The following is a 24,725-nucleotide window of genomic DNA, read 5'->3' as shown; positions in this document are numbered from 1 at the left end:
TATTATTTATTTTATTATTCGGCATTTAATAAATCATTGCCAACCGCATATTATCGCATCTGTGTGATTTTCTGTTCACAGATTCATTTATATTTATGCGCTTAATGAACTTTAATCCTATTACGATTTCAAGCGTATTCACATTTTTACCCAAATTGCCCCGAAATGTTGTGAGAGCATGAAAAGCGAACGCTTGATTATAGAAAAATACATTTCTATTTTTCTTTTATTTTTGGCAGTTCAATTGGAAATTCTAATTGAAAATCTCTCGATGCGATTACCAAATTGCTGAATTGCATTGCTGCTGCTGCTGCTGCTGTTGAGTTTCAGATTTTGCCTCGATTCGCCTGTTTCTGTTATGTTTGCCCATATTTAAAAATATTTAATTAACGAATTGAGCTATGCCCAATATGAGCAACGCTCCATGAGCCACGCCCCCATGCTGCCTGCCTGCTGGTAATTTAAATGTAATTGACATCAGTGCAGCCAAACTCCATTTGCTGTCCCAACACCCCACTGCAATACTCAGCCAAGCAGCCCTGACTCTTGCTTATCTCCGGAACATGTGTGTGTGTGTGTTTTTTTTTTTTTTTTTTTTTTAATATTTACTTATATGCCTTTTGCAGTGTATAAATATACTTGCTGGGCTTGTGCAATTTTTTGGAGCTATAAATGAATTTAATTTCATGAAAATGCTGCTTTTAGGGTTTATCAAAATTTATATACTGAAGTTACTTTGTTGAGCATCTGCCATTGAAGATTTCTTTACTATAATCGCTTTAACAACTGTTTTCGGATCATTAGGGCCGAAGGTTTCTGATTACAGGGTATTTTGTACTTTTTCTCGAAGCTGCGAATGCATTTATTTATTTATAAATTTCTCTATTATTTTCATTTATTCATTTATATATTTATTTCTTATTTCATTTATTTTATTTTTATGTTTTTTATTTATTTAATTTATTTATATATTTTTTTTACATTCATATATGTTTTTTATGTAATTATTTATTTAATTTTTTTTTTCAGTTAATATTTTTGTTTATTTTTTTGTTTATTTATTTTTTTTCTTTAATTTAATTTATTTATATTTTATTTTTATTTACCTATTTTTATATTTATTTATTTATTTATTAATATATTTTTTTTTTATTTTTTTTTATTTATGCATTTATATATTTATTTATTTTATCCATTTATTTATTTAATTTTTATTTACCTATTTATTTATATATAGTTATTTATTTATTAATATATTTATGTATTTATTTTTTATTTTTTATTTATTTATGTATTTATATATTTATTTATTTATTTACTCATCTTTTGTTTGGACCTTTAGCACTTAATTTATTTAGTGACTGGCGATATTCTTCAACAAGGATTTTTCGTTATATTGCCTATGTGTAGTCTCTAAGCAGAGTATATTTTAGCAGATCTAAATCAACGGCAGTGCATATTCCTGGATCAAAATAGCTAAAATTATTTATTTTCAATGTTGCTGTTGAGTTGCAGCTTGTTAGACACTCATTTCTTTTGCTACAGAGTATGTCCTGATCAAGCACACCCCACTTGCTCATTTCTACTTATTCAACATTTATTTTGGTTTGGCATTGCGAATGGGCTTATTGTGTTCTGCTTCAGCTTTCAGGATAGATTAGTAAAATGCATGCAGAACATTCTATTTGCATATAATGCAATACTATTCATATATGTACATACATATATATGGAATATATATATGTATACATAGTATAGCATAGAGAGATATTGGTTGCTCTCTGGTCTGGTCTGTTGTCAACATGCACATATGGTCAGGAGCGGGAAGCACTCTAATCGCACTCGGAACAGCTTATGTTAATGCCGGCCATCTCGACCAGTCGAAACCAAAATCCATAAATGAACTCTAATTGCAAATTTAATGAAATGAAAACAAATGGTTGAGCGGGCGCTTCAGATGCGCAGATGCTCCTATCTCGCATTTATAATGAAAACCAACAACAACAACAGCAAAAACAACAACAGCAGCAAACGCAATTTCGGAATATTTTATAGAACCAATAAATAGTGCAAACACGTTCGTTGTCCTAAATTTATGCAATTATTAAAATCATAATTGTATATAAATGTTTTATTTGTTTTTGCTTTTTGAAAAAAGAAGAGAAAAGAGGAATATTTTATAGAAGCTTCGCACATTAGAATTGTGAAAACGATGAAATATTTTCTATATTTGATAAAATTTATTTTCGTTACATATGCACAATTAAATTCCAAGTATTTTTAAAATCTATGAATATATATTGGCCTAATTGGATATAGATTTATACAATTTTTAAAGTAAATTACAGTTAAAGTTTTGGGAATTGAGTGCTTGAATTGTTTGTTAAAACTAAACATGAAGCTCTTAAGCGTGCGAGTTAAGATCCAGAAAGTAAAGTAATTCTGCAATGGAAGGACCTAATAACAGTTTTGAAATATTTGGTCTTTTACGAATTGCATGAAGAGGAACACAGACAGAGGGCTGGACTCATAGACAAACTGTCGGATAGCCAGATCGGCTTTGCTTCCGATCCACATCTCTTACTCCTGCTATATGAAACATTCTTTTTATTATTCCCAAAGATAGTATATTTCTCTTTTGTCTCTCTCTCTCTCTCACTCTTACACTCTTACACTTTACCTCCTTTCTATTCTCTTCACTCTCTGCCACACTCTCACTCTCTCATTTTGACTTTCACTCTCTGTCTCACTCTCACTCTCCTTCTCTTATTCTAACTCTCTCTCTCTCTCTCTCTCTCTTTATCCACGACAAATTTGCATATTCAAGATCTCTGAGCAAGTTTTCCATTGTATTTTCTTTTTGTTTGAAACTTACGGCGCACACATGTTGCACATTCAATCACATTCAACTGATTTACGGCCACAAAATCCCGTGCTCGCCCTAGTGCCGCTCCCCTCCAGTCAACACACTGTGTGTTGAGCAATATAAAAATACGGAGAATATTGATTGATTATGGCTAGCTCGACATGATGTATTGTGTTTGTTAACGGGCGAAATAAGGAGCGAAGCTTGCAATTACCTTGTCGCTAGCTCTTGGCTGCTTGCCTGTTGCCAGTTGCCTGTTGGCTCTTACCAGTTGCCTGTTGTTTGGTTGCAATGCTGAAATGCTTGCCGCATTATCCCTGGACTTAGTCAATGGCTTTTATTTATAGCTCCCGAGCAGGATGAAAGGGACATGGAGGAGTGGAAGAGTGGAGGAGTGGAAGAGTGAGCGGCTGTGCGTCCGCTCTGACAGTTTAAAAGCTTTTTTTAATAAACACCCTTTGGCATGCTTTGGGTTTTTCGGTCTGAGGTTTTTGGCTTTGGGTTTTATATTATTTTTTTCTTTTTTATTGGAATTTGATGCCCGTGCTGCGGTTGTCCACACTTTTGTTTAGCAATTTGGCAATTCGAGTATTTGATTGGTTTTTCGGTGTAAGGAAAAGAGAACTAACCAAAAGCGGAAATAAATGAAAGTGGAACCGAGAAATCGACAGAGTGGCTAATAATAACCAACAAAATATAAACCTGACACGAGGCAGTAATTCGAAACCCTCAAAGCCTACAGAAAATATTGCCAAAAGCCGAACCAATCAAATGGCAATGCAAATGTCAAAGCAATCATCGAGCTGCTGCTTCATTCACATTTTGCTCACACTCCAAGCGATTGCCGTTTCGCTTGAATCGTCCTTTTAATCATATTCCACAGTTTGCTGGCTCTCATATAGCTTTAACTTTTCCTTTTGCACTTGCAAAAAGGCAATTTTGATTCTCATTTGCCAATGTTTATAAAGTCTCACAGAAATGCACAAAATGCAAAGATTTTAGCTTCGAAATCGTTACGGTTCGAGGTAAAGTTATTGAATAATATCACTAGAGGCTCATTCTCAATAAATATATTTTGGAAGCATATTCTGAATTAAAAATTTCAAGCTTCACAATAACTACAGAGAATTCGGATACAGAAAACCACATAAATATTGCTCATACGCAATGTTGTTTAGCTATATCCATTTGCTTAAATCAAATAAATGTCATGTATACCTTATATACAACTATTTTAGCCAGGCTTAATACACTCTTATTATTAATAACCCGATTGATTTTCAAATGAAATTAGCAATTGCTTTACACACATACATTGCAGCTCCGTTTCCATTTGATTATTTGATTTGCATATTGGACGTATTTAATTAAATATTTAGACACTCAAAATTCTCTAATCAAATCATTGTATAGTCAAAATTAAGTCACATTGAGCTTGTGTTAGATGAGATGCAAGCATATATTTGTTTTTGTAAACACCCAATTTATTATGTCAAAGTATGTCATATCAATTTAAGTCAAATATTTCCCATTTAACCCATTTAAAGCCAAATGCAAGAGGCATTTAGGTTAGAGTTATTGTTAATTTGAATTATGCCTGCAGCAGAGTTTGCACTAATTAGCTCAGACTTTAGTCTAATAGTATAATATATATAAGATATACATAAATATAATATATATATAGTAGATATATACTTTAACTGCTTAGCTCTTCAGCTTCATTTGACTTCATTCATTCACATAAAATCCCAAAATCCAAACATAATATTCCATACTCCAATAAGAAACAGTTATGGCTCATTTGGTAAAGGCGTCAAGGGAGCTACTTACATTGCCATTGGGTGACCATTTGGAAATGCTGCCAACCAGTCCAACAGCCGATGGCGTTCCAGCTGCTGCTGCTGCTGCTGCTGCTGTTGCTGATGCAGATGCTGCTGTTGCTGAGGCCGCAAACTGATGCGCATCGCGGTCGACTGCTGGGGCAGCAGCAGCAGCCACCGCTGTCGATGTGCTGCTGCCGGTGGCGGTGCCGGTGGCTGTGGTGCTGCCGACATTGGAGGCATTGCTGCCGCTGCTGCCGGCGCTGCTGCCGCCAACTGTGCGATTGAAATTTATTGATGTTGTGTTGCCACGTTTTTTGGGGGTCCCAGCAGCAGTCCGAACAGGAGTTTGAGCAGGAGTTATCATGTGAGCATGCGGTTGCGTTTTAGAATGGCGTATACCATCGTTAAAAATATTTACGATTAAAAGAAAATTGCATCCGTTGATTGGATTGGATTGGATTGGTTATTGGTTCCGTTTCAGATTGTTTTGGTGTGGTAGTTGATGTTGTTGTAGTAGTAGTAGTTGTTGTTGTTGTTGGTCGTTTTGTTGTGTTGATGCGATTGATTACGATTACGCGTTGTCCGCAGAGCAAAAGTCAGGAGAGCCAGTCACATGAAAAGTAAATGTCAGAAAAGTAGCCATAAGAATTTGATTAAATGTCGAATGCTGAATACGCTTCAAGACTATCTGAATCTCAGTTAGAAAGTGAATTACAAATGGAGTTTAGGTGATAAACAAAGTTTTTAATATCTTTGTTAATAACTTTGATGACCAACTGCTTGAGATAGCGGAACTACTCGAAGAGTAAGTGTATTGCATGTGCTTACCATATTGTGAGGGTATAACATCTGGATCACGTTCATCCTCGACCAAATCCTCAGATGATTTCGTCGTTTTGATGTCCGTGTGCTGCCAGCGCGGCTTCTCCAGGTTGTTGCTCTGGAAAATGTCATCAAACAATATTAATTGCATGCGAATGGCGAATGGAAAAGTGAAAACTGGCAGCAGGTGGAAAAATGAATCTTCGTTGCCTCACTCACACTCACCTTGAAGACGTCGCCCGCTTGGGCGGCCACGCCCGCTGCCGTCGCCTTGTTGCCGTGCTGGCGATTGCGCCGCAGATTGTGCACGAATGTAACCACAAAGATTCGTATCGCGATGGCCACCCCGATAATTATGATGGTTAGAACGCTGCCAACAATCACCGGCGACAGCGTCAGCGTCACATCGTCGTCTGTGTGTTAACGTTATTATTGTTGTCATCAGTTATTGTCGTAATTGCAGGTTGACAATCGTCGGTCATAAATCATCGTCAATTTTAGATAGATTGCCATCGGCCGTCGCAAATAATACACATGTACATCATGTGTGTGTGTGTGTGAATGTGTTTGTGTGTATCCCATATAGACATTTCCATTCAATTTAACGTTTGACAGTTTTATTTTTAGGCAATTCGTGCGAGCATATGAAAATTGGAAGAATTTAGTAAATGTGAACATGAGTTATTTTTATATTACAAGACACGGTGCACAGTGGTGCGAGTTGTATAAAAATGTGGGTAAATTATAATTATATGTGTTTTGTGCCTGGCTTGGTAAATATGATTAAAGGTAATTGTATATATTAAGAGATGGCTTTGCTTGGAGTTTGTATTAGGTCAACTGCAAGACTCGACTTGAAATTAGTAAAATAATACAGGGATTTTCAATATTGGAATGAATGGGATTAGTAGGACTATTATATCAGTTAATAAGTATGTTGAAAATGAATCTAGTAGAGAAAATGAATAAGAAAGGGAATATCCTTTTGGAAGTGGACAAATATATATAATTTGTACAAATTTGGCAAGCTCGTGAGGGCTTTATTTAATTTTTTTTTATATATTTAATTTAATTTAATATTTATTATTATTCTTAAATTTATTATTTTTTCATGAGTTTATAATTTTTTATTTTATTATTATTATTTATTTATTTATTTTCTTATATTGGTTTCTTTTATTTAAAAAATATAAGCCTTTTATTATTTTATTCATATTATTTATATTATTTTGTTTATGTAATATAGCTTTGGGTTTGTTTTTTTTTTTTTTTTTTTTTAATTGATTTTTAAATAAATTTTTTGATTTATTTAATTTTGTTTTTGTTTTTTATTTTTTGTTATTTATATTTTATTTATTTATTTTATATATTTTTATTAAACTTCTCATTTCGGTTTTCATTTATTTTCTTCTATTGAAGCTTTTTGATATTTGTTTTCTATTTATTTCTATATTATTTTCTTAATTTTATTTTATCTATATATGTATATATTTTTAGATTCCCTAGAGTCGTACCCATGCTACTCATATTTGTTATTCGTCTGTGCAAATGAGCACACATTTTTCCACATAATCAATGTGTACTGCACATATATGTATACATATATAAAATAACGATGTTTTGCTATTACTACACCTGCTGCTGCTGCTGCTGCTGCTGCAGTGCAGCTGGCAGATCTGAAAGTAATTTTGCACATATTTCAAGGCAGCAGAATGTGGCCCAAGCAGAAGTCGGGCATGTTGATTATGTGAGTACTGCAGATGACTCTGGTACCTGTCAAGTGTCGCTGCCATATGTGGAGTAGCAAGTAGGCGAGTAGACAACAACAAGACTGGCCGGGGATTAAAACATGAAATCACTGAAAAGCAGCTGACTCGGGTGAGCTATGCTCTCAGAGGCTGCTTTTCCGTGTCAAATGCAAGTAGCAGCCCAACAATTCCCATCCATCAATCAAGCCTAGCCAGCTGAGTGTATTTGTGTGTGTGTGTGTAAGTGAGTGAGTGAGTGCGTATGTGTGTGTGTTTGTTATGTTGCGTGCCACTCACCTGTCTTGTAAGCCGTTGAGCCAATTATGAAATCGGGCAACAGATATGCTGCACTGCGTCCCTTTTGATTGTAGGAGTAAATGCGCAGCCTCAACGAGTTGTTCTCCTGCATCATCATCGAGGTGAGCGTGTCCAGATTCTCCAGCGAGAAGAGCGCCTCCTCCGCGTTGCTCAGATTGAATCTGTGCAAAGATTTAGAGCGTCATGATAAACATTATTATTATTATTATTATCATCATCATCATCATTATGCATTATTAAATCAGCATGGCAAATCAACAGCTCTAAGCCCTTAATCATGTGCAATCAAATGTCAGGTTTGACAGAGAAACCCTCTCGCAAACTATATATGTATATATGTACATATATATATTCTTTTTTTTTTTTGGCAGCTTACGCTTTTTACAGTTCTGCCTTGGACTATGCGGCCCAAATCAAGCGAAAACGCCCACAGCCCGCCCAATGCCCCAGACACACACAAACCGAAGCCCAAATCTAACCAAAGCATTGCTCCAATCATGACCTCAATTTAAATTTGATGCCTTTTGCCTTGTTGCGGCTTTCACTTGTCTCTTGTCTCCTGTCTCCTGTCTCCTCTTTTTTTTCTCTTCTCTTTATTTTTTGGCAAACTCTGAAATATTAGGGTTCAATGTCTATATACATTTTGCATCATTTTTTCATCCCTTGGAATGCTCTCAGATTGAGGTATTAGAGATTCATGAAGCAATACGTAATACACTGAGCGAAAACTGAAGCTGAATTTATAATTATTACGATTTGATCAGAAATATTTTCTTTTTACATAAATATTAATTATCAAATGAGACAGTGCATGGGGAATTTCCTGCATAAATGGAGGCATATAATTAACCGTTAAATTCTCTTCCTTTATTTAAATTCTAAATCAATGTTTGTCTCCTATTCAATAACTATTATATATATTTATTATTTTAGTATCAGCACCAACTCCTTATCTATATCTTATATCACGTTCACGTCACACCTTTTTCATTCGCCTCTATCCATTTTATAGAGTATAGAGAGTTCATCTTAGCCTTTTTCTTTTCCCATTTACGTCAGCAAACATTTTTACATTGATGAGGACGTTTGTTGCGTTTTGGCGCAATCTCTTTGAATGAGGGTCCTTTGATATTTTTTCTGGAGCTGCTGCCCGCTGCCCGCTGTCCGCTGCCCAAACAACACATCTCCCTTCAGGCCATTTTGGCATTGTTTTAATAAGCAATATTTATTAAATGTTTGCGGCTTCGCTTCGATTCGTTTCGAGAAAATTTATACATTGCCTGCCGCATAATGTAATCTGTGTATGTGTGTGTGTGCGTGTGTGGGTGTGTGCATATGAATACGATTCGATTCTTTTTGGGTTTGAGCTCGGTAATAAAATGCGCATCTTTTTAAACACGCATTTGACATGCATATAAATTGTTGATTTACGCCGGCAAAACGTTTGGAATGGAATCAACTTGGCCCGAAGGCCTTCTCTTTTACGCCTAATTACACACCCGCCCCCTGCTAAGAGCAGGAGTTGTGGGCGCTTTTGAATCGCCTCCTGCCTGTCTCTTTCTCTCTCTCTCTCCCTCTCTGTGTCTCTCTCACTCGCTTTTGCTGTCGCTCCGCAATTGTCCAACTGAAACTGATATTGAATAATATCGCTTTCAGGAGGCTGTCAAATGCAGATAGAAATTCTCCTCACTGCGCGTGTGGGAGTGGATGCGGGCTTGGGTATAGGAGACCATTATAAATATATCTTTTATTTATAAATGTTATGAAAATAAGCTTCTCTATATGTACATATCTATATATTTATAAATGAGTTTCCATACTTCATATATGTATGTATTATTCATGCCATACCCAACTATTCCATATTTATGTGGCATTAAGAGAGTCCTTTACTATACTAAAATTCACACGTGCTATATATATGCCCGAGTCATGAATTATTTTTAATTTTCTCAACTCGTTTTCTTTTTCTTGTATGTTATTAATACACTTGCAACACAGTTTGATTAACCTCGGGTAATATTTAATCGCATATTTGACTTTTTTGACATATGCTGAAAAGCTGAGCCTTGGGGCGGCAGCTAAGCAAAGTTCCCCAAACGTAATCCGCTTATAAGCAATCCACAGAGGAGAACGTGCTTGCTCTTTATGTCTCCCTGTGTCTGTGTACGTGTGTGTTTGTGTGTGTGTGTGGCAATCCGTTTGTTGTAGTTGTCGGTTTATACGTGTAGCTGATTAATATGCTTACCTGGTAAGGCCGGTGCGTGTTGAAAACATTTCGAGCACAAATATTTGCGGCAGGCCGCCATCGTAGCCGGGTATGCATTGTATGTCAACACTCAGTTCGGTGCGATTGAAGATGCTGCAATTGCTGACGCCATTTGGCAGAGCTGCGCCCAGATGGTCCGAATCGAAATTTATGTGGTCCAATGTTTACAGATGGTGCAGCAAATTAACATGAATGAGTAAGCGAGAAAACAAGAAAGAAGAGCAATGAACAGATGTTCTGTTGACACAACCAGAGTCCCATGAGTGTTTGCTTGTGGCCTTAACTTGTTCAGGTGAAAAGCGAAACACTCAGCGGGCAGATATACGCACAGAAATCAGTTGCTACGCTTAAACAATGCATATGAATTTAAATAACGTCGTGCCTTTGGTGTACTTATATATACTGTAGACAACAGATTTATTTATCCCACTCTGTTAACAGAAATACTCTCAAATACTTTCTGTACCCTTCGCTCTGCTGTTTCAACAGCACTACTTTAATCGCTCTGATGCTTCCTATGCATCTGTTGCACTCACACCTATACATCTTCAGCTCTGCTTACGCTGCTTCATACGCAGTACTCTGTATCAGAAGAAAGAGCGTTTATGATTGACTTCTATTTCGCTCATTCCACAGCAATGGCTGATCTGCTAGCGCTGTAAGCTGAGTGAGAGTGGGACAGAAAGCGTCACTTAACAGAGCGGCTACTGCTGCTGAGACTACTGCTGTAGACAACAGACTTCTCTCTCCACAGCAATGGCCACTCTGTTATGTTATTCTTTCTGTTAGCAACAGCCCGTCTCCTTACATCAAAGAGTAATAATAGTGGCTGAGTTATTTTCTACACTCTACACAGAAATGCCCGCTGTAATTCCTGTTGTGCACCTCACTTACTCGTGCTCTTCGATTTTCTGCAGCTCAAATATATGAATAAAGATTAAGTCTTTTGTCAAAAAAAAAACTAAGCACACAATTACTGCCACTGATATATACAGATGTTCAAACATAGCAACTTTTCATGTGAATATTTCATAATATAGCTCAACTTGAACTACCGCTGAATTACCTGCTAAAACAACTTGAAAGAGACAGGGATGCTGCTGTGTTCCCACTTCGTTAGCTGCCCAGCAGGACAGTGTACCATAATCCTGCAAATATGTCAAGTAAAAAAATATATATGTATATTTTTGTACAGAAGCGACTTATGGTATGTATGTATATGTACGCTTCTTAATTGGTCAAGGTAGATGGCCTTTACCTGATCTGTAACCGGAGTGTACTTTAAAATGCTGCGGCTTCCATTCACGCTGAATCGTTCACTGCCCACGTCCAGAGTTTCGCCAGAGTTGTTAAATTTCCAGCGAAATGTTCTGCATGTGTTTGTTGGTTTTATTTTTATCATTGTTGTTGTTTTTGTTGTTGTTTGTGTTGCGTTGACATTTTGACAGTTGCGTTGTCAGTGGCAAGCGCATGCAAAAGACAGAAACATCAGTCCAGCCAAAAGGGCGAATGTCACATGGGGGAGAGAGAGAAAGAAACAGAAGAGTGAGTCATGTTTGAAAAGTCTTACATTTTTAAAATAGCTCGTTAAAATATTAAAGGTTAAACACACACACACACACACACGCCATCACAGTATTACAGTTGACCACCGTAGATGAACAGAGTTGACTCCGCTTCGCACATGAAAAGCCTCTTAAAAGGTTAATTATCTCTGGCATATTCGGTTGGACGCTTTCAGTTTTTCCCACTGCCTCAATAAATTATTAATAGCTATATGCAAATATATATCTATAGGAATATATATATAGCATATCTGTTATATATATGTATGTATATAATGAAATCAATCAATAAACAATCTGCAGAAGCATAAAATTTAAAAGAGAAGAGACTTAACAGCTCGTCGCATTATTAAAAGTCACAGAGCGGATTATGTTCGCTAAGAGATTGCATAGCAAAACAGTAATAAGAGCATAATGAGCTAACAGCGCCGTGTAATGCCAGCGCTAGATCCCACTGTAAAAATCCAGAGAGCGGATAGTGTGTGCTAACAGTTAAATGGCGTAGAACAAAATAATTTGTTGACGTTAACCGAAGAGAGCAGCAGCAGCAATTAACAGCTGAATGATGTTCTACTACTTTGGCAACAGAACTTAACAAACTCTTCATGCTGCTCCTTATGTTAGGTCGTAAATGAATTCAATATCCCTAACAGAAAGGCATGAACATATCTGTTAAAATACTCAATATTACTCAATATTGTTATTGAGGAGCAAGCTCAATTTAATTTTAACAGCAACATTTAGTACTACATTCATAATATTTGTGTTATCTCTTTTCCGAATGAAAAGATTTATAAAATCAATTTTCTTCTTCAATTAAATTTTTAAGAATTTTCCGCTTTAATGCTTACTCTACCGAATGATTTGCATTTTTCACAAAATGATACTTTAATTTAAGAATTACACACGAAAAAAGCAATGCCGAAAAAAGAGGATCAACGAAATAGCTGGCATCGCTGTCAAGCAGTTAAATGCTGATAAATTAACTTGTAGCCGCCCACCTTGGGCTAGCCCAGCGGCGCGCTGCTAGCCCCTCTGCCGGCCTTAAAAAGTATGCAGCAGTTTTTTGTAATGCTCCAGCTGAGCAACGGCCCCGGGCGAGGCTTGCCCCTCTCACTCACACTGCAGCCCGTCCCGCCTCGCCTAGAGAGCTCGCTATCGCAGCTGTACCACAACAATTACACAGGGCAGCTGCGCTGCCAGCGGCAACAACGCGCATATTTTGCGCCAGCTAATGATTAATTATTTTAGCATAAAGCGTCAACTCAAGACGCAGCCACAGACACCAACAAAGGCAACAACAGCAACGAGAAGAGCAAGCCCTACAACAACAAAAAGAGAAAAACAGAACGCAAAATTGAAATTAAATACAAGACAAGGCAGCTGGACAGACAAAAAGAGAGCGAGAGAGAAAGTGCGACAGAGCGAGCGAGATGGAGAGACGCGAGACGAGCATAAAGTCGCCCGACAGGCCGCAGCGGTGCGTTGTGGTGCGAAGGCGGCGGCTGGCTCATTAAAAAAACATTAAAGTGGGGCAAATGTGGCAATGCGAATTAACAGAGTCCAGCAGTGAGCGCCAGCTGCCTCCCCTCCCCACCACTGTGGCGGCAGCTGCATATTTAAAATAAATTAAAGTGCCTCACATTAGCGAAGGCGTGGCAGGCAGGGACAACGCTTTGAAGTGCCGGCAAATCAAAATATTGCTGAATTTCGCACATTTCCTAACATACAAACAGCATTTTCCGTTTCGCACACCCACGCAAACACACACATCCACACACCCACACGCACATATATATACAATTACAGCCATTTATCAATTTAGCAAACTTCCATGCAACAGGAAACCGGAAGCAATTGCCTACAACAACAACAAAAACAGAGAGAAAGAAAATGGGAGGCAAAGCTTTGCCAGGGGCGCGTGAAGGGTTGCAGAGCAATGAATTTTCTTTGACTGTTTTTCGATTTTCTCTCTGTCAATACTTACCGTGGCGGCGGATCCGCTTGTATCTCGCATACGACCTCAACAGTCTCATCCTTAGAGGCACCGATTAGTATAACGCGATCCGTGTGCTTGCAAACGGGTGTATCTGATAAGAGAAGCAGAGAGAGCAATGTCAATATGTAGGCAAGTAGCTGTGAAGGTATAGGTACATAAATATACACATATTGTATAAATTGAATGCATATAGACATAGGCAATAGGCTATAGACATAGGCAATAAAAATATACTCATTTTTAGCATATCAACAGGCACAAACAGCTTGAGCTTCTCAATGTAACTACAAAGATAATCGGGAAAATCAACTCAAACTGAAGTCCTTTCAGAATAAATAACATATTTTAACAAATATTTCAAAATTATTCAGTATCATATTATAATTATATTATAAGTACTTAGGGTTAATTTGAAATATTCAGAATATATTATTATAGATTATTCACTATATTTATTTTGTAATTATTTTTAATTTATTTTATTAAGTTTTATTGTATATAATTATTTTATTTTATTTATTTATTTATTTTATTTTATTTATTTTTTTTTGCAATATTGATCTTAATTTATGAAGCCCTTAATAATTCCTATTTATATATCATATATAGTAAATAGATTTATTAAATATTTGCCTTATTCATTATATATTTGGTATATAGTTTAATATTTATTTATTATTCACATTGAATATTAATAAACATTTCTTCAAACAATTACAATAATTGAATAATTTTCACGGCAGAGTGAAATTAATCGCGATTCTCGCGAAATCAATAGTACTAAAAATAATTCTTATAGTAATCAAGAGAAGACATCTATAGCTACATTTATAGCAGTCACCCAGGTCGCAAATGCGAAAAAATATAAATAAAAGAACAAAATGAAAGAACAACAAGAAAAAAACTGGGAGAAAAATGAGGCAACTCATTTTCTTTTGCTTGCCAAGTTGCTGGGGCGTTGATCACGTTGAGGCAAACGCACAAAAGTGATTTAGACAGCTGGGCGGCTCACTCATCAGTTAGGCTGCGAGCGGGCGGCGCGGGGCTGGGCGTGGGAATGGGGGCTGGCTGCCAGTGCGGCAGTCAGTCAGTGTCAGAGGCAACGTTGGGTGGCAACGCGTTGGCGTTCTTGTTTACTTGAAATTAATTGATGTGGCAACATGATTTAGTACTCGCAGGTAAATAAGGCGTTCATAAATGTTAAAGGATTATTAGCTGACAGCACACGTGGCGTATGCGTAATTTCACGTTGTTGTCAACAGAACGCACCCGCCAACCACCCACCACCTTTCCCTCGTACCTTTAATCCATTGCGTTAAAGAGCCAACCAACCCAACCCCCAGAACCCCTAGCCACCCAAAACCCAAACCCCCAGCAGAAAAACCAAACGCATTAGCAGTCAGGCAAGTTGAATTTTTGATGAATTGTTTGTCTTAAAAATTTACAAAAGGGCGTAATTAATTAGCCAAAAAATAACAGAGCCGCTCTCTTCCTCTTCCTCATGCTCTTTCGCTTCCCTGTTGTAATTGTTGCTGTTGCTTATTTAAATTACGAGTTCACGAGGGCTGTTTGATCAGTCGACAGCTAATTAGGCAGCACTCGAGACAGCCCTTGAATAAGCACTTGTTGCTGGCACAAACGCCCGAAGTTCAATGACATCAAACATAATGTAGGAAATTACATTGAGAGAGAGAGGGAGAGTGTGAAAGAGAGAGAGAGAGAGGGAGCAGAGTCACCGCGAGAGAAACATATCTAAGACCAGACTGAGAGAGAGGGAGAGAGAGAGAGCAACTGAGCGAAAGCATTTGCTTTTGCCTTTGATGCTTAACGCAGAGATTAAAAGTGTGAGAAGGCAAGAATAGCTGAATATTTGAAATTCCTCATGGATTAGATTAGATTATTAATATAATTAATTAGCAAATTAAGAGCAGATATTTCTAAAAATAAACTGGAACTTGATATTAGTAGTATGTACATATATTATTATTGATATAATCTGAAGTGCTTGTAGAGTAAGTTATTATCTATGGAACAAGTACTTGAGGCACAAGCATAGCTAATTTGTCTGTTATTAGCAACGTATATAAGTGTTTTTACGTTATATTTATATCTGAGGAAAAATTACTTGAAATCTTTGAAATACTATTATTAGAAATACGTAATCGTATAGATTAGCAACCAATTTGTATGCTTTCCTTTCTGGGAACGTAACTTATTGTTTTCATAATTATGTTCCATAAGCTAAAGTCGTTCATCAGCTAAGAGGGTCCATTTTTACATACATATGTTTAGCAGAGTTGTAATCATGTTAAGTGCAAGTGTCCCAATTATATTATGTTTTAATTTACGAGATATTTACAAATAATATAGATTCAAATATTAAAAATTGTCGAAATGCAAAGAGCATTTAATAATGTTGTCAAATAATGTAACTGATTTTATTTCTTTGCTGCTAGCAACAGCCAAAAATATGCACGATATAAAAAATCGTTGCATACCCCAAGGGGCTGTCAGTACATTAACAGTGCTCTTTGGCAAGGGCGAAAATCAATTTGTAATTATGTTAACTACTGATGTTATTTTAAAATAACTATGTAATGACTATGTACAACGAAGTCAACGATGACAAATAATATTCATTTTATGGACTGGAGGATAGACAGACGAACAGGGCCAAATCGTCTCATATGATTTATTTGCCAGCAACGCCTCTTTCATTTTAACAAATTTAATATTATTCTTGGTATAAAATCTGCTTTACACAATAGCTGAGCTCTCATTACAGTTTGTAAACATGTTTAAATACACTTCTATTTTAAGGATACGTAAACATACTTATATATGTAATGCATCTTTAAGCATTAGCTGCAATTGAAAAGAAATATAAGTTTGTCGCTTGAAGAAAAACCAGAATGTCAGCAGACGTCAACAGCAGCAGCAGCAGCAGGAGGAGGAGCAGCAGCAGCAGGAGGAGGAGCAGCAGCAGCAGGAGTAGCAGCAGCGGAGGCTGCATCGTAAAGGCATTTAATTTATGGCTCGAAGCAATGCGTCAGTCTAGTTGCAAGTGGCAAGGAGGAGAAGCAGAAGTGGCATTTGAATTGCTGTTGCAACATGTGTATGGCCCACAGGCAAACACACAAAAAAAAAAAGGAGAAAAGAAAAGGACGGGCAACAGACTATATATGCCGCTAAATCCGGCTCAGAAACTCATTATGAGCGCGATCAGCAGCCGAGCGAAGGCGCTTGTCAAATTGCTTGAATTAAAGCGCAGCTGCAGCAGCAGCAGGAGCAGCAGGATCAGCAGTAGTAGCAGGAGAAGAGCTGCAGCTGGAGCTGGCAACATTTCGCGGCCTGTTAAATTGAAGCATAATTCCGCGGCAGCTGCAGAAGCAGCAGCAGCAATGAAATATGAGGCAACGCATGTGGCAAGCATATGAAAAGCGACTGGATTTTCCAGATAAGCGACGCAAGGCTTCGGATGATGAGGAAACGCGAGGCGGTTTACTGCTGCTGTTGTAGCTGCTACTGCTGCTGCTCCTGCTGCTGCTGTTGGCAAATGTTGTATTTATGCAAAAAGCGGAATGAAAAATATTTTCACAGCCTTGACTTGCAACTGCGCCACATCGAGACGACGCCGTCGACGAGAGCGACAACAACTCAACTCGAGTTCAGCTCAAGAGCTCCAGTTGTAAAATGAAAACGGTCGAGCTCAACAAAAGTGGAGGAAAAAATAAAAAAACATGCAATACATCAAAAAAAAAAAAGTAAAGGTTGCTGTGAAGGGGACGAGAGTGGGCTGTGGAGTCGCCGTTGTAGCTTGACAACGTCGCTGTCTGACTGTGTGATAAGAGACATGGGTCAAAGGGTCAGCCCGAGAGCCAGAGAGCCAGACAACCAGATAGATGAGGCATTCCAGCAAACTCCGAGTAAGTCCAACAGATGTGGAGCGAAAGTAAAAATTGAATGGGATTACAGGGTATATTTGGCTGATCTATGATTTTGATATACAGAAAAACAAAGAACAGGCAACAATGCTCTAAGATTAAATTATAAATATATACATGTTCGATAATATCTGAATATGCTTTGCTATACATTCAAAAAGTTAGAGGGAAACAACTTTATTTTATATACATATATTCTACAAATTCGACCTTCAGCTGCTCTTTTAATATATGAATATACAATCTTGAGAATCTGCCTGAACTATTTATTAAGTCTTGCGCTTCATTACAAGAGAGATTTGACACACTAGAGCAAATACATACACACATAGCAACTTTCTGGGGTTATAAAATATATGCCTAATCTATGTATTGAGTTCCACTAAATATGAAGAATTCTCTTTGATAAAAAGGCAAAAATAATAAAAAATCTTTTTTACTAAAGGGTATATTCGTGATCTCTTGAACAGCTCTCTATCAATATGTGAATATATACAGGAGTACATGGCACAGGCAACTCTCTGGAGCGTTGATATATCTATGCAAAAGTTGCTCTCTTGCATATCTCTAGATTTTAGGAGTATATTCCTGATCTACGCATGGATCAGACTCTAGCAACATCTCTTTATATACATATGTATATGTATTTATAAGCCCGCATATTTGTTCTACTACGCATTGATCTATGATCTGTTATCTCTTGCAATATTAGTGAACATAGTTTTGATATGCAGGAAAACAAAAAAATAGCCAACTCTAGATATATAAAGTATATGCTTGATCTGTATAGCAAGCAGTTTTTTGCAGTGTCTATATATATATGTTTGTTCTACTCACATTTAACGCGCAGCGGCAACTGATTGCTGACCGTTTCGCCTTCGTCGTTGATGGCGCTGCACGCATAATTTCCCGCATAGTGTTTCGTTATCTTCTGCAGCACCAGGCTCTGATTGGAGCGTATGACGCGAGCGGAGGTATTGTGTTCCAAGTGAATGCCCTGTACGGAGTGGTAAAGGATATTTATTGTTCAAGCTGAAATATTATTATTGTTATTATGATAACGCTGTGCAGGCCTGATAAATGTTTAAGCAAAGGAATATGAAATGTTGTAGAAAAGAAATAAACAAAAGAGAGTGAAAGGCTGCGCTCTTATAAGAATTTGGGGCACTTTTCAGCCATATTTCATCCGTTTCCTTCCACAAACAAAGTCTTCTTTTTGTTAGCGAAAGTTTTCTGTCAGTTTCCGTCAGCATTTCCCAAACATCTATTTTCAATTAATAGACCTGCTTCATCCTGCTGTCATATTTTCGGCAAACGTTTGCAATTTCAATTTGCCTGAGATGTGCAAAGCAATCGAGTCGAGCTTGTTAGGCCATTCAGAGTCCATTCAGAGAGGAGAACGCTACTGATAAACCGATTCAATTCGAAAGGCCAACAACTATGGCTGACTTCCATGTCAGCTCGGGCCATACGTATGCTCTTTGCTGATTGATTGAGAGGAAGGAACGAAGGCGGCGACTGCAAGTGAGCGACTGCAGCCAAAGCGCTGCTTAAATCAATGCCGCAAATCCCAAAACTATTTTGGGAAATGGAATGGCATATGGCGGCGTCACTCTCAACTCCCTAGCCTAGCCCCCTTGGCCCCTTGGCCACGACGCGTCGTCAGCCTTGGTGTGAAATGAATTGAAATGAGCAAATGCAGCAGGGAACAGCAACAGCAATAGCAACAACAGCAGGAGCAGGAGCAGCAGGAGTAGCAGCCATATGCAACTAGCCAATGCTATTGACACTTAAACAGAAAATGAATGGAAAGCAACCAAGCAGACAGCCGGGGTCAGAGCATCGAGCAACGAGCGCAGACTCGAGCACGACCTGAAGCTCAGTTCCTGTTGCCATCGTGTATGAGAGTGTACGTGTGTGTGCGTGAGTGTGTGTGTGCTTGGCGGTATTTGGGGTTCGCCATGAGGTTTCATTTCCAGCTGGCTTCACGCGACTTACATTATGTAACCACAACAGTTTCCGCCATTGAGGATTCGATTGTACGTGACACTCGAAGTAAACATCGTCGCCTTCCTTGATATCATCCGGTGTCAGCGTGGAGCCCAAACGCAGCGTCACCAACGGAGGATCTGCAAACAATTATAGACAGGTATTAGGCGAGAGCTATAAATTGAGAAATGATTAATTGCACATTATAAACAAAGGCTTGTCGGAGAGGGGATGCGTATGGGTATATTCAATTAGTAATTCTTTTAATTAATATACACTTATTAAGTATACGTATTACATATGTATATTTATATATATGTGGTTTATCGTCAATGTAATTTAAGTTAAGAACAGGCTCTTCCCTTCTTTATCTCTCTCGGCTCTTCCTCTCTAACCCTCAATTACGCAATACAGTGCCTACTATATGTTTCGGCTCGTCTTGCTCTGCAATTGGCCTCCATCAGCTGCACAAAGAGTCGCGTTTATATTTTTAAGTAATTATTTATAATTATAATTTGTTTTATAAAATATTCAAGGCAAATAAAATTCAATAAAAAATTAAATAAAAAAATAACAATTTTTTTTCATTTAAGTAATTTAGTATATATATACTTAAACCCAACTCTCCTTGATTTATCTTCAATGTATTTTAAAATAAGAACAGCGTCTTGCTCTCTCACTCTCTTCAACTGCCTAAGACATTGCCTACTATATATACGCCCTGGCTCTACAATTGGCCGCCATCAGCTGCGCAATAAGTCGAGTGATCTATTTGATTTAATAGTGCTTGGCAAATATGAGAGCGATTTGCTGCAACGACAGCAACATCAGCATCAGCGTCAGCATCAGCAACAGCATCAACATCAACAAAGAGTTATGGCAACAACACAGGCTAATGGCAACTGGGGACAAGTAACAGGGATCGGTGCGCCTGGCCTGTGGCGCTGCTTGCGAACATGTGTTGCCGCTTAAGTCGTTTGAATTTGCTTAACGAGCCACAAACTTTGCGACAAACACAGCAAAGCACGGAACGGTGCGGTACGGCACGGCAGGGCAGGGCATAGCATAGTGTAGAGGACCTTAGAAAGGCTGCGGCCAGCATGTTGAACGTTGAAACGTTCAACGTTCAACGTTCAACGGTTTAAAGGAAGGACGTGCCACGTGCCAACCTTAATATTGTTGAGTTATTGGCGGCCAAAGCCAAACGGCGCCAGTCAAGAGTTAGACGACGACGACGACGATGGCGACGATGGGGCCAAAAGTTTGCTCACTTTTGAATGGCCTCGCAAAGTTTACTTAACACCCGCCTCTAGTCGCCTACTCGGCTATCCCCTGTCACCCCGTTTCCACCCCTCGCTGTACGCAAAGGTCTGAGCTCTGAGCAGTCGCCTCGCCAATCAGCAAAAGTGCTCGAAAGGGACCCGCTGCAAAAACTCTTTCGTCGAAAGTCGCGACGCCGTATTTCCGCACACATGTTGCAGGCCATTTTTGTGATTATCATTTACCGTTAGCTGCCAGCAAACTGCAAAAATGAAACCAGAAAACTCCCCACCTCTCCCTCTCTCTCTCTCTGCCTTCTTTTTGGTTACAGCCTATCGATCGAGCCTCCAGCAATTTATGTGCAAATGAAAGTTGCCTTATTATATCACATGAAATGATATATATGCGCTACGATTTGGCCGTTTTAAAGCTAAGCTCTGGTGTTTTTAAAGCCAAAAGTTAGTGGCAAACTGATTGGAACTAAGAGTTTAAGGCAAATGAATGCTATGAGCAAAAGGACATGTGAACAGGGCGTAAAGCAGAGTGATAAAGAAATATTACAGCTGCAGCCAAAATCAGTGTCTCAATATCTAGGAAAATTCGTGGTGCTGTACATTTCATAAACATGTGGGAAATATTTTGAGTTTAGCATAGGGATATATAGGTATAGGTATAGATATGTATATAGGTATAGGTACACATATTTTAAATTTAATATTTATTATTTAGAGCTCATCAATTAATATTATTTTACTTGCATACATATTCCCAGAAAGAAAGTTTTTCTTTATCGCACTCTTAAGCTCACACATAAATATCTTATAAAGATATGACCAGCCTTTTTATATATGTGAATGCATATATACAGTGATATTTATATATACATATGTATATATGCGCATATATCATATCTAGAGAGCATAAGCTGGCACTTCTATTGCTCTGCTCTGGCGTGCGTCCACTTTAAAAATATCAACTCAAATTGCAGCATTGAGAAAAATATCGCGATGCTTTCGCTTCTCCGAAATGCGAGGCACGCACACAGCACAAGCGCCAATGTATCCCAGCCATAAACAACGGCCGTGGGACATGCACACATACACACATACACATACACATAAATATATTGTCTGCGTAGTGCGCTCATGGGAATCTCTATGTCTGTGATTGCATTGCATGTTTTGTTGTCCTGCTGCCTTGTTTGCTGGGGCCACATTATAAATTTTAAAACGAGCGTGTCACATACGCACACACACACACACACACACACACACACACACACACACACACACACATGCACATACACAGCGTGCGCGCGTTTGCTCTTACACATAAAGAAAATTATACGTACGGAATGCAGCAGCAGCAGCAGCAGCAGCCCTGCCACGCCCCCCTTCAGGCTGGCTGGCATAAAGCATGGCAAATGGCCTTGCCAAATGCCGTGCCTAAGAAGCCAAAACGAAGTTGGCATAATAACTCAGGCATGATGCTGAATAGAGATATCGAATAGAAATGACAACAACAGCAGCAACAACAACATCGACAACAACATCCAGGATAACAGCAAGGACATGCCGCACACAGCACGACAGCATAAGCAACAAATGCGAAACGATGCGGAACATATTTGCCATGTGAGCTCAAATTAGAAATACGAAAAATAAATAATTGAGATGGAATAGACAGAAGCGACTAGAGAGCGCCCCATTGAGTGCAGAAATCTTTAAGAGAATTACAGGTATGAGATATGTGGATGGCAGAGATCAATAGTGCATGAATTTCATACAACTATTTGCTGTAAGCGCAGCCAGGCGAAGTCGAAGAAGAGATTCTCTTCTTAAAAACATTTAATAATTCGTAATGAATTTTTAATTTGCAATGCAATTCATTACAAATATATTTCTAACTTTAATATTACATAAAATTGCTTATTAGCATTATTTCAAATATATATTAAATAAAAAATAATGAAAAAAAAGAAAATAAACATATGTATATCTATGTTTAAAAAATATTGAATAAAAAAATATATATATAAATAAAAATACTTGCAAATTAAAAATTATATTAATATTAGTATTAAAATTATTTAAGGAAAAAATATAAATAAATAAAAATACTTGCATTTCATTTAAATATATCAAACGAGGATTTATAATTCAAGCCTTAATATTACATAAAATTATACATTTATATTATTTTAAATATATACAACAAATCTCATATTGTGTTATAGAAAAATGTATTGAAAATAGGAACAAACAATATAAAAAATGTCTTCCGTATAAGGATATATAATTATTTTCCATATTTCAATTACAAAAAAATAAAAAAAATAAAAAAATAAAAATTAAAATTAACAAATTCACGTTTCTCTCCAAGTTTAATACATAAATTCATAAAGATTTTCTTTACTAAAACATAAATCCAAAAATCTCAAAAAATCTCCCTTAACTCGTAAAATTTCATTAATCACATCATTTTACCAACATCTGCCTGATTAAGCCTTAAATCAAGACTATAAAAATGCATTATCATTTTATATGAACTTTTTTAAGACATTCAAATGACTGCAGGGCGATTCATGCGCTCAAATTAAAAAGCATAATTTATATATATATATATATGCATATATTTTACTAGCTTTAAAAATCAAGCGTTTGCCTGACAAATGTGTGTGTGTGTTTGTTTATATATGAATATACTGTCGTACGTGCTGATCATAAACTTTATTTGCATCAATGTTACGAACAGCATTGCCCAAAAGGCAGAAAACAACAACAACAACAAAGTAACAAAACAAACAAATAAAAAATAATTTTCTAAAATATAAAATATGAAGCCAAGAAGTATGTGTGGCGCATAAAAGATATAATAATAACACCTTATATATACATTTATATAGGTATATATATATATATATATATATATATATATATTAAATACATATGTATGTTTTGTTTAACATCAGGCCTAAACAACAACAACAACAACATGTTTTTCGTGCTGTGTATTTTGTACTTTTCTTTTCTTTACTTCTTTTTTTTTTTTTTTTTTGACGTCAGCAGATTGCAGTAAAAATTTAATATTTGAGGAAGTGAAAAGCAAAGAAACAACATTACGTGATGTGCTATATGAGTATGTGTGTGTGAGTGTATGTGTGTGTGTGTGTGCACAATGTACACACAGTCGAAATAATAAAATACAACGCGACGTATACGTAACGTGAACTCAAACACAACTCTGGCTTTGGCACTTTACGATGTCCGCAGTGCTTACTTGGCCGTCTATTGACCCATTGACTGTACAATTTGGGGCCAACAGCATGGCAGTTTGACAGTTGGTTAATCTTTAACTACGATCTGTGCTTTGATTTCACAGCTGTGGCATAAATAACTAAGAGATGTGGCCGGATATTGAATATATGATAAACTAAAGATGGGCCACAGATGAAGCATTGAATTTATCGAGAAGTTTAAATGAATGAAATGCTCTAATAAATACTTGACTTTCAGAACTGTCTGACATCAATACATAACTAATATGACCTTAGCTATCCTTACTTAATCTATTTCATATAACCATATACAACGCACCCATATCTCATCTGTCAATCGTTAACACCCGACGAAATCAATAAGCTAGTCTAGCCCAAGCTCAACTGACCTAACCTAAGTACAGCTAATCTAGCCCAACCTACCGCAACCCAATGAAACCTAACCTCTATCGTCTATACTTGAAACAAAATTACAAGAGCCTGGCCATAACTTGGCAACGAAGCATTCACTTTGATATGATTTTCCTTGAGGGGTATTTGAGTTGTCTGCTTTGTTTTGGAGTAGCCATAGACAGGGGCTAGGTATGAGTACGTAAAGTCCTTCATTTAACTTAAGCGCCTGCCATACATTCTGTTAGCCCACATATTTCATTTGGGGCGCTGAATGCGAAAAGGTGCGCAGGGTGTACGGGTGCGGGGGACTGTTTTTTGGGTGGCAACATGGCGGCTGCCTTCTGGCCCATAGCAAATTATTCACAATTTGTCATTTGTCTTTGATTTATTTGCATTTTAAAGGCTTTCAACGGCGACGTCGACGACGGCGACGACGTCGTAATAAATTTCAG

At 37.4% G+C, this 24,725-nt stretch overlaps 1 protein-coding gene across 1 annotated transcript in view; it reads right to left on the bottom strand.

The window, feature by feature from the left end:
- Positions 1-24,725, bottom strand: part of side-II (sidestep II transmembrane protein) — an 85,803-nt gene that overhangs the window by 2,139 nt on the left and 58,939 nt on the right. Inside the window, exons 10-19 of the mRNA XM_089257411.1 lie at positions 19,353-19,483; positions 18,192-18,351; positions 13,399-13,501; positions 11,105-11,216; positions 10,913-10,994; positions 9,826-9,967; positions 7,557-7,738; positions 5,737-5,924; positions 5,518-5,629; positions 4,697-4,962 (exon numbers count right to left, since the gene is read on the bottom strand). Of these exons, the coding sequence (XP_089113537.1) occupies positions 4,697-4,962; positions 5,518-5,629; positions 5,737-5,924; positions 7,557-7,738; positions 9,826-9,967; positions 10,913-10,994; positions 11,105-11,216; positions 13,399-13,501; positions 18,192-18,351; positions 19,353-19,483 (1,478 nt within the window). The remainder of the gene's footprint in view (positions 1-4,696; positions 4,963-5,517; positions 5,630-5,736; positions 5,925-7,556; positions 7,739-9,825; positions 9,968-10,912; positions 10,995-11,104; positions 11,217-13,398; positions 13,502-18,191; positions 18,352-19,352; positions 19,484-24,725) is intronic.

The sequence above is a fragment of the Drosophila navojoa genome, chromosome 3 (assembly GCF_054131105.1).
Source record: "Drosophila navojoa isolate 15081-1374.11 chromosome 3, UAZ_NAV_1.0, whole genome shotgun sequence".
NCBI classification, from domain to species: domain Eukaryota; kingdom Metazoa; phylum Arthropoda; class Insecta; order Diptera; family Drosophilidae; genus Drosophila; species Drosophila navojoa.
Note: the sequence above shows the minus strand (reverse complement) of the source record. Positions and strands in the feature narration are given on the sequence as shown.